Source organism: Protomyctophum bolini (genome assembly GCF_963924005.1).
Source record: "Protomyctophum bolini genome assembly, chromosome: 18".
In the NCBI taxonomy this organism is placed as follows: Eukaryota; Metazoa; Chordata; class Actinopteri; order Myctophiformes; family Myctophidae; genus Protomyctophum; species Protomyctophum bolini.
Genome location: NC_137879.1, coordinates 25,169,966 through 25,181,074, shown reverse-complemented (window position 1 = coordinate 25,181,074; position 11,109 = coordinate 25,169,966). Strand labels below are relative to the sequence as shown.

Below are 11,109 nucleotides of genomic sequence, written 5' to 3'. Positions count from 1 at the left end.
CTCCACGGCATGCACAATATGCAGCGTTCTGGAGGCTTTCAAATGCCGCTGCCCGCGGGCTGGACTCACCGGAATATGCTTGCCATTATGGATATAGGCTACTATATCTATATAATAATTAACTGAAGAGTTTTACGGTAAGTAACCATGTCGATTTCACACAGGTGTTTCTTTATTAGCCCTATACCTGTCCGTCAGCTACAATTTGCACTGTTCCTCGACGACTTATCTAATCGAGACTTGATTTTACATGTGACATTGAAAAACAACATTGAAAAACAAACAAACAAACAGTTTGCAGTTTTTTTGTAGAAGAGATAACAGTCATAACACGGCCGGGTGTCAGTCATTCGCCTTTTACGCAAACACGTGCCTTATTAGTCATATGGAACATGATTTTTGCCCGGACAACATGGACAATTTTCATGATTATCCTCAAGCCAAACTCGACAAGATGGGCTATTGGCGTGGAGGGTTTGTTTTGGATTCTAAATGTCTAATATGAAATGCAATCAAATCATCTTTTGTGGTGTTTAAACGGCGTGGTAAATGAATCTTAATCAATTAACTCGTCACAGCGCGCAGGTAGTCTACGGGCGGCCGTTCGTCCTCTCTCCAGGAGAAGCGTGGCGCGCACACAGCGCAAATCCAATGTAGCTATACCGCTGCAGCAGCGCTCCTGGCACGATCTTCACCTAATCACCCTGGAGGAGCTCAACTCAACATGACTGCTGGAGGAAACATTCACTGGTAAATTCCACTCTCACATGACTCTCTTGCCATTTGAGATAGGGGGATATATATATATTATACCTATAATCACAAGTAGCCAATTTGAATTTAACTTTCCATTTGAGGGCTTGAGACTACTCCATAACGTATACTATTCTAGTATTTTCTAATAAATTCCAAGGATTGGCGCGCGCATACACACACGCACACGCGCGCGCGCACACACACGCCTCCTGCAATACTTATGTAAAGCCAATATGTATAAGCATTGCTTGTATGAAAAATTGCTGAAAGCTTTTTTATTACTTGAACATACAGTATAGGCAGCAGGCTACTACTGGTGCAATCAGTAGGCCTATATCTGCACAAAACAGATGCAAATACTGCCTATAGGGAACTGTATACTGTAGACCCCGCATGTATACAGTTTGTACACAAGTTTATTAAGCAATTGATACTTGGTGTAGCCATCATTTCAGACATTGTGCTGATCAATACTTATATGTATTAATTTACTGGATAATGAACAACAATGCAGCTATTTCTATTTCAATCAATCAATCATGTAGTTGACACTTTTGCAGGGAGTGTATCCAAAAATGGATTACAACTTATAAGATAACTATAAGAAATATGAGCGAGTGTTATAGCCATAGTGTCAATGCTTCTGCTTCTGCTACAATGATTATTATTCAAATCAAGAACATTTTGCATGTTAATTGTATTATCAATAATAAAATGACACATTCCCTATCCATTCATTCATTATTATTGCATGACCAGCTGTGATAAAAAGGGGTCAGTGTAGCCGTAACAATGTCCTATACCACCTGTTTGACGCACAGATCAATTAAATAAACATTTGCCTTCAGCACATGCAGCACACTGCCCTCGTCTTTCCCTGTCAGCACAGCAGTGCACTCAGCACGCATAGCCTATTGCTGGAGAAGGTTGATTCATTTGACTCAGAGAACATAATAAACTTTGACAGAGGAAAGGTGTGGAGTTGAAAAGCAACGGAAGAGCAGGAAAGGATGGGAGAGACGTTGGGGTGATGCCAATAGCCTCGCAACTGTTGGCATGGTTCTCGAAGGAATGTAGGCCTACATATAGTAACCTTGCCGAGCCATGAGGCCCATAGGGCAGGAGCCTATCTCCTGTTTCTGCAGTGTGAGTACAACTACACCCCCTGGACATGACACTATAGTATGTCGCAGGGTCCAACCCTTGATGCCGAGTGTCAAGCAGGGAGGCACTGGGTCCCATTTGGTATGACCCGGCCGGGGATTGAACCCCGATCTCCCAGTGTCAGGGCGGACACTCTAACCACAAGGCCATTGAGCTGGTGTACATAATTATACTGAACGTATTTGTCAAATGAGCAATACTTCTCGCTGTGTCATCCACGCTCATCTCTTTTCCCCCACTCGCTCTCTCCCTCTGTCAAGTGGAGTATAAGATTCTCAAGATATAATCATCCTAACTCGTCCGTCACGCACGCTCGCACACACGCGCTCGCATGCACGCATGCACGCACGCACGCACACGCACACGCACACACACACACACACACACACACACACACACACTATATACTCTTATCTATCTATAGGTGGTATCGGTATGTGATACTGCTCTAAGACAAATTCTTCTTACTATACGCTTGGATCAAATACAACTAAATTCAGGTAACCCCAAACCCTCTAATCTCCCTCCCCTTCTCCCATTGATACCCCAAGACCTACAACACTCAAATACTGTATGCATTTTGAGCCAAACCACATATCTGCCCTCAGAAGAAAAACTTAGTATTTTAGATTCAAATTAGTCTCTTAGAGAGCCATAACTCAAACTATTCATGAATAAAAGAACCATCCAGCACGTTACGGAAACTAAGGGGGCATCACCCTTGACAAATTAACAAACTGTCCTGGTCAAAACGCATAGATTCTGTTGTAAAGAAACATCAACTCCATTGCAGCTGCATTTCTACTTTCAACATGGAAGCTTTTACAATCCAAAACCCCCATAATCTTTTGTCAACTAAAACACAAGTCAGGGTCAGGGTCATTCCATTCCCTGTAAAATCTAGTTGTCAAATCATTTATTATAATTCATGCTTACAGGGAATTAATTAAATGGGACAGAGCCGTCACAGCCAAATATGCTTAAATATTTATGATCTATAAATTTATGCTAAATAAATATATTTATTCAATCCAAGAGTCTGAAATGTGTTAACTTTGACATTCTCACTATGTGGACTTAATGCACTAGATTGTTTTTTTTTAAATGTTCTGTTTATTCATTTTTAGTTTTTGACAAATATAGAAATAAATTGAGAAATACAGAGTATGCACTAGATTGTTTTAATGCATTTATATTTGTCTTATGTCTTGATAAAATGTACGTACATGGACTATAAAATGTAATGTAAATTATTGTAATTCATATATGTGGTCTCCAGGAAGACTAGCTGTACTTTAGGGCACTATGGGGATCCTAACAAATAAACAAATCATAGGTCCATAACATTCTCCTAACTTGTGCTTTGACACCTAGAACCTTTGGATGAGTTTCTTGGACATCATTGTCTTGGAGTCCAGAGTCCATCAACACCTCCAGATCTCCCCTTCCTATCATCATGGCACTGGATCAGTGGTCCTTCCTCCCAGCCCCTCCCAACTTCTCCGTCCCTGAGCCCCTGTCTTACGAAAGCTACTTCGGGAACGAGTCGGATCCAGAACTCCAAAATGGCACAGTATTGCGCGAGCATCACCAGGACCACGCCAGCTCAGTGGTCATCACCATCATCTACTTCCTTGTGTGTGCTGTGGGACTGATCGGCAATACACTGGTCATCTACGTGATTCTGCGCTACGCCAAGATGAAGACAGTGACCAACATCTACATCCTGAACCTGGCCGTAGCTGATGTCCTGTGCATGATGAGCCTGCCATTCATTGCCATGCAGTTGGCTCTGGTCCACTGGCCCTTCGGACAGGCGCTGTGCAAGGTCATCTGGACCGTAGGTGGGTGGAGAAACCATTGCTAAAACCACTAATGATTATAGTATCGTATAGTTATCTAATATTGCAATAACAGAGGAAACTGGGGACATGTGGAGAGGTACGTACCATCCAGTGTCACTGTACCTAGGGCTTGTGGACGACTAGGATCTGCACTGCATTCATTGCTACCACGTACAATAGAGGTTATGCACGTGACATCATTATCAAACCAGGAAGTTATGCGGGAACTCCTACTGAGTGGCAAAAAACATCTTTCTGGCATTGACAGCCCATACATCCAATCAGAAAAGTCCAATATGATTGCATTAAATTACGTTAAACAATGTTAAACTCACTTTGCCACTCAATTTGCCACTCGATTTTCCATTCACTTTATGCATGCGCATACCCTCTATAGGTCACAGGGACTTTTTTTTTGCACTTTCAAAGGCTTGGAACTTGAGACGCAAAAACTGTGGAAATTCTGAGCAGCACATGACTAGTGATCATGTTTAAATTGATTTAATTGATTTTATTTTTCCAGTGGTGGAAAAAGTACCGTATTAAAAATGTACTTGAGTAAAAGTACAAAAGTATTGGCATGACAATTTACTTAAGTAGGCTACTATAGTAGAAAGTACTATATGAAGATAAGGTTGCCTAATTGTCCCCAACTGTGAAATTAAATTATTTTGAAGCAAGCAGCATGTAACCGACCATGCTAATGAATGCAGCGGTTCTCACTGGCAAATTAAGTTGAGCGATGGAATGGGGGGGAACGGAACGGGGGGTGAGGGGTTGTGGGCCAATGAGTGAGAGAGACAACAGCCCCCTGGAGCGAGGAGCGTCTCCACGCCGCTCACATGCTCCGCTCATCATTTTCTCACAAACCCAGGAGAGGCATTAAACAAACCCATAAAAAAACCAAATCACACTTCAGTTAATTGTTTTGGGATTTTATTGAGACTGAGGCAGTAATACATCGCTTAATTATTCTCTGCTTATTCCACCTTCCCCTCATTTCCATGTCTCCCCTCTGCTTCACTCCCCTCTCCTGTTTCCACCCTCTCGTCTGCACTATGCTAACTTTCGCCGACTTTTTTTTCCTCTCTCTCACCTACATTCTGTCACTCTCTGCTTTTGTCATGCTCCCAGACTCCCTGAACCAGTTCACCAGCATCTTTTCTCTGACGGTAATGAGCATCGACCGATACCTGGCGGTGGTCCACCCAATCAAATCTACGAAATGGCGGAAGCCCCGGATGGCCAAGCTCACTAACCTCACGGTGTGGGGTGTATCACTGCTAATCAACCTCCCCACCATGGTCTTCAGCGGCCTGAACCAGGTTCCCGTGTGTGGGATCATGTGGCCTGAGCCCGAGGAGGTTTACTACAAGGCCTTCATATTCTACACCTTCATTGTTGGATTCTTTCTGCCCCTGGTTGTAATAATCCTGTGCTACCTGCTCATTATATTCAAGGTGAGCGCATGTAAAATGCATGTTCATGTGCAATGGCAGCTCTAATTCGATGCGTTGTGAGCTTGAAGATGCGCTTTATTCATTATTCATTGTACATAGTATGTAGGACTTAAACACTTAACCCTATACTGTATATTCTGAGTTGACCAAGAGTCCCCCAGGGATTGATAGGACCGCTGATTTCTACCCCAAAATCTCTTTGCAGAAAATATCTGATCTTGATTCTTTAAGCTCACTGAGCTGAGGTTGTGAATCTGTTATTTTTAGTAAATGTACGCTTCTTCCATGATGTCCCACACAGTCTGAAATGTCTTGAATTAATTCATTTCATTTGTCCCTTTTACAGCACTGAACATATAACGTGTTCCATTTCACTCTCCTCCAGGTTAAGTCCTCGGGCATTCGAGTTGGCTCCAGCAAGCGCAAGCGCTCGGAGCGGAAGGTGACGCGCATGGTCTCCATCGTGGTGGCCGTGTTCGTGTTGTGCTGGCTGCCCTTCTACATCTTCAACGTGGCCTCCGTCACCAGCTCCATCAGGCCCACGCCCGCCTTGAAGAGCATGTTTGACTTCGTGGTGGTCCTGGGCTACGCCAACAGCTGTGCCAACCCCGTCCTGTACGCCTTCCTGTCAAACAACTTCAAGAAGAGTTTCCAGAACGTGCTGTGTCTCCAGAAGGTGGCGGGCCTGGACGAGGTGGAGCGCAGCGACAGCCGCGCCGCCGACCGCACCAGGATGGTGCTCAACCACGACACCGGCGCCATGGGGGTCAACAACGACACTGTGGATGCGCACCACACTGCCTTGCTCAACGGCGAGCTGCAGACCAGCATATGATGATTGAGAGGACGGATTTTTGGGGATGGAAATGCGGATGGAAGAGCGGTTTGGGGTTTCAAGAACGAGAACCATCAGTCTAGAAATCCCATTCTCTGCAGTGTGAATGTGATGGAAGCCACATGGTGGGTGAGGAAGAAAAAAAAACCTCCAGGTGAAAAACCGGTGGTTGGACATCGTTTCTCCTGGAATGGTCACATGGAGACCTTGCGAGACCCAGTTAGACCAAAGGTGGACCTCAACTGAGTATGCTAATGGCCACCATCCCAACAAGGACAGTGATGGAAAATGAACAAGAACACAGTTCACCCTTGCCAGACAGCGCTGGCTGTTCCGGTGGAATTGGACCAGTGGTACATTTTGTGTTGTTTCTCGTTACCCTGAGGCAGGGAACTGTCCCCCCCCCCCCTCTATGGAAGCATGAAGGGGTTTTGGTAGATTGGCACTGCTTTTATTATTATTATTATTATTAGTCCCCTTATTGTTTATTATTAATTATAATAATTATGTAAGAATATTGTAATTATGGTATTGGGACAAACAATCTGACACCGCAGTATAAAATAGAGGGACCATGGTTTCTCTTCAAAGCAGAACAAATGCTATCGAGCCCAGTAGATTAAATAAATAAATAAAATGAACCGCAAAGATACACCCATGTTTTATTTAAAGAGTGATGCCGTGTTAAAATACACAAAAGAGCACTTTTTAGATACGAGAGGTGCTCTCCTGGCCACTGGACACTTGAATAACTGTCGATGAGGGCAGAAACAGCATTGCTTTCAAGCGCTCCTGGATTATCTATTCACAACTAGGATGGAAACATTTTATCTTCCCAAGGACCTTTCACACTTAAGAGTGGATATGTACAAGTTGTTTAGTCTTTGTGTTTTTGTGACAAGCGGTCCTAATGTTTTTTTGTTTGTTTTGTAAACAGACTAAATGTCGCTCTGGACTCAAAAGATGTTATGTCAAATTATACAAAAAGTTTCACTCCGAAATGCTACTCTATGACCACATTCTTTGTAGAAGAAAATGCTTGCATGAAATTAACATTTGGAAAGGATTAAGGATTTGGAAAACACAATAATTAGAAAACTAAATCCTAACTATAATTGCAAGGAACAATTTACAGTAAGTTGTTTTCTTCATTCAACTTTTCTTCATTAGTATTTTGGAGTGGACTGTCTTTCCTAAAGATAAAAGACAACAGATGAGGCTCAGAATCAGAAATGCATCTTGACATATTGCAAACTTGTCAGCTATTTTTTAATAGGGCTTGAATATTCATGAATAGGGCTTAAAGATGGAATGTCGTGATTCCCCCAGACCATAATTAAAACATGATCATCGGGTACTTGATGATGATGGTGATTATACCAGGAGAAAGATATTTTTCAAAAAGTGTACAGAAAGTGTTAAAATTATGTTTTTATGGGGCCACACCCACCAGTTCATTAAGTATGCATGGTTTACAGGTGGGTGGTGATCCACCTGAACTGAAGCTGCACCCACAGCTGTAGTATGATAAAGAAGGAAGGGATGATATTGTGATGACACTAACGTGGTGTATTTCACTTTTGACTCAAAGGAAGAAACCAAAAATACACAGGGAAGACATTTAACCACATTTCTAACCATTTCTAACCACACCTGGGGGTCTATTAGAGCAACGTTAACTCCATAGACACGGCAAAATATCATGGCACTCCATCTTTAACTGGTAAAACCCTAGGTGAAACGAATCCCAGCAAGTCAAATAAATGACATCATGATGACGTCCTCCGGTGACTCCGGTGATGTTCAGGACTAGGCCAGATCACAGCCCATATGGGGATGATCTTTACGTCATTTCCAGGACATCTTCACCAGTTAAAATAATATAGCTTATTCTGGGCCAGATCTGACTAGTTATGATATGACTTAAGTTGATCTGGTCTCTATGGGACTCTCTCTGATTCATCCAGGGACGTGGCGTGAGTGCCTGTGCTGCTGAGCAGTGTGATTCCCGCTGCTGCTGACCGGATCACTGGATCCAATGGTTGTTATTTAGTCAAAAACTCGTTAATTATTTTCATTGGTTCAATATTTCTAAAACCCACAGACACACATAACCACTTTACACATAGCAGATGGGCCGTTGTGACACACTACTATGACAAAGTAGCCTAGTATTAGGGCATTCACAAGATTCGTTTATTTGACTTGGAAATCTAAGATTGAATTGACATGGCCTGCATCCGGAAACGTCGACATATATATATATATATAAATAAAAGTAATGCAAACTTTTTCACTGGAAACCAGGCTGAACAAAGAGAACAGATCAGGGAGACAGCTCACAGAGAGGGCAACAAGGAAAGATACAAAGAATATAAATAACAGTAGATATATTGAATGAGTTCTAGTAGTAATAGTAGGTGTGTGTTACATTAGATTGACATAGAATTGACACTGGGTGATATCGTGATGAAATCGTGGGATAAATATATATATATAAAAAATAAGAAGTTTGAGAAACAAAGAGAACACAGGTACAGGGCATGTGTAGTTGGTACTTAGTAGCACATGCACAGATGTACGTCATTTTACTATAGTATATGTGCACCTAAGAGAGCTAGAGAGAGGGGGGATAGAGAGACAAACACAGTATGTGTGGGTGACATTAATGCAAGTGTTACCATTGCACGTGCTGTGCTCAAACTGTCATAGCTTATTACAATACAAATCCTACATACTTTGTTGACCAGGGTCCCCCAGGGATCTATAGTTCTATACTCAGAGTCAGCCCTCAATTTTCACTCTACACCAAAATGATTGCATGTGTGTCGCAACACTGAGCTTGTATTTTCAGAGCAAGACACTGTTGTGAAAGATAGGATAAATTGGGCTGTTCGGGGAAAATTTTCCTCTTTCTCACTTTCACATGTACACGTATGCATGGGCATGCTTATACACAAATAGAGTGTGTGTGTGTGTGTGTGTGTGTGTGTGTGTGTGTGTTTGTGTGAGGGCAAGCTGGGATGCTATGTGGGAAGACTCAGCACACATGGAGTACACACACACACACACACACACACATTTTCTTTTGCACCGGCAGATTCGCGTCTGGCGACTGTGAGGCTAACAAACAAATTCAATCACACACACACTCTTGGACTCTTGTTGTGTCAGATGATGATCTGTAACATATGCTGCAATTCAAAGTATGCGTGTGTGACTGTGTGTGAGTGCGTGCGTCACTGAGTATACAGTAGTGACTGAGAAAGACGGTGTGTGTGTGTGTGTGTGTGTGTGTGTGTGTGTGTGTGTGTGTGTGTGTGTGTGTGTGTGTGTGTGTGTGTGTGCGCGCGAGCGTGCATGTGTGTCACTGAGTATACGCAAGTGGCTGAGAAAGACGACGTGGGTATGTGTGTGTGCATGCACGTGCGCAAGTGCACCCATCTGTATGTGTGTTTATACAGTTAAGTGTCATGGTCCAAGGCCAGAGGCGATGGTTGAACCATGGCTATCCTATTTACACTAACCCAGTGTGGATGGAAGCTCCAGGGCCATTGACCTGCTTCTCAAACAGCACAGCAGGCCAGGCAGACAGGCCTCCTCCCAGTGAAACAAAAGGATAGGAGAGTACACCGTTTCCCAAACAGTGGGTCGGGACTAGGGACCCATTTGTGGGTCATGGCCCCATTTTTATGGCACCCTTTATTTATTTTTTGTTTTCTACATTTTGTTTTGAATTATTATTTCAAAACATTAACAAAACACATTCCCACCCAAAAAAAGAAACATGAATTAAAAACAAATTCAAAGATTTTTTTTGTAATTTCATAAAGAAATAAAAGAAAAATCTACGAAATTCCATAAATTACAACACAAATGTTTAAGTTAGGAGTGAAAATAACCAAAGATCTGCTATTTTCACTAGTTTGGGTCCTGGACAAACATTTCATTGTTGGGAACCACTGGGATAATAGGTTGTATGTACATCTCTATTCTGTTTGGGAATCACTGGGATAATATATGTACATCTCTATTCTGTTTGGGAATCACTGGGATAATATATGTACATCTCTATTCTGTTTGGGAACCACTGGGATAATATATGTACATCTCTATTCTGTTTGGGAACCACTGGGATAATATATGCACATCTCTACGGTTCTGCTGGACCAAAAATACTCAAGTTAAAAGAAGAGCTAAGTTTGGCCCATATAAGGGCTTTGATGGAGAGCCTGATAAAGCCCTGATAAAGCAGCTTGGACAATTGTATCCTCTTTTTTTTTAAATACTTTTTGGGGGACAGTAGGCGGACTTGGAATGGGGAGAGAGAGAGATGGGGAGTGACACACAGCAAAGGCCGTTGGGATCGGGACTGGAACTAGCGATACGCTGTCAGGCTACATGGTAGCCTAGCGGTCCGGTCTTGTTGTAGCCTCTTTTATTAAAGTACAAAGAATCTACTCATGTTTCGAGGCTACTGCATCTCACCTCAGAGTCATGAATGATGAAGCTCTTGCATGGACCAAATGTTGCTTTTGCTGGTTAAATATTCAGATGTTGAACATGATATGTGGCTATGATATGTAGCTTGCGGTTTTAATAGTCACAGTTTTCATTATAACACAGTTATAACATAACACGACCCTAACTGAAGTATAGTGGTTGTATGCGTGTGTGTGTGTGTGTGTGTGTGTGTGTGTGTGTGTGTGTGTGTGTGTCTGTGTGTGTGTTTCTTAGAGTATAATACTCTAAGGTGTGTGTGTGTGTGTGTGTGTGTGTCATCCTGTGTACTTATGGTAGTGGGTGAGCTACAGTAGAATAGAATGAAACGGGCGCGCGGGCGCGCGTGCGTGCGTGTGTGTGCGCATGAGTGTAATCTTCATTTCACACCCCACTGCGGTGAAGCCAGCCGTTGCAATTAATGGCAATAAGCTGCAGGCACAAACAATGACTCTTTTCTTACTCACAGTGTTATGTCCCTCTCTCTATCGATGTGTCACTCCATCTTTCTCTCTGTGTCACTCTCATGCATAGCTGACAGAATCTGATA

At 42.7% G+C, this 11,109-nt stretch overlaps 1 protein-coding gene across 2 annotated transcripts; it reads left to right on the top strand.

Moving 5' to 3' along the window:
* LOC308333202 (somatostatin receptor type 2-like) lies at window positions 1-6,821 on the top strand. Of its 2 annotated transcripts, XM_080789431.1 has the most exons (5): window positions 4-137; window positions 579-750; window positions 3,295-3,764; window positions 4,899-5,224; window positions 5,610-6,821. In XM_080789431.1, exons 3-5 carry the CDS (start codon window positions 3,377-3,379, stop codon window positions 6,057-6,059), a joined length of 1,164 nt encoding a protein of 387 aa, XP_080645557.1. In that variant the 5' UTR covers window positions 4-137; window positions 579-750; window positions 3,295-3,376; the 3' UTR covers window positions 6,060-6,821. The 2 variants fall into 2 exon arrangements, with proteins under 2 accessions (XP_080645558.1, XP_080645557.1); XM_080789432.1 differs by lacking the exon at window positions 579-750 and having other exon boundaries at window positions 1-137.
* Window positions 6,822-11,109: the final 4,288 nt, after the last annotated feature.

Coding starts and splice junctions, on each gene's coding strand:
- LOC308333202 (XM_080789432.1), top strand. CDS start 3,377: ATGGCACTGGATCAGTGGTCCTTCCTCCCAGCCCCTCCCAACTTCTCC. Junction 3,765..4,898: donor CAAGGTCATCTGGACCGTAG/GTGGGTGGAGAA, acceptor TCATGCTCCCAG/ACTCCCTGAACCAGTTCACC. Junction 5,225..5,609: donor ACCTGCTCATTATATTCAAG/GTGAGCGCATGT, acceptor ACTCTCCTCCAG/GTTAAGTCCTCGGGCATTCG.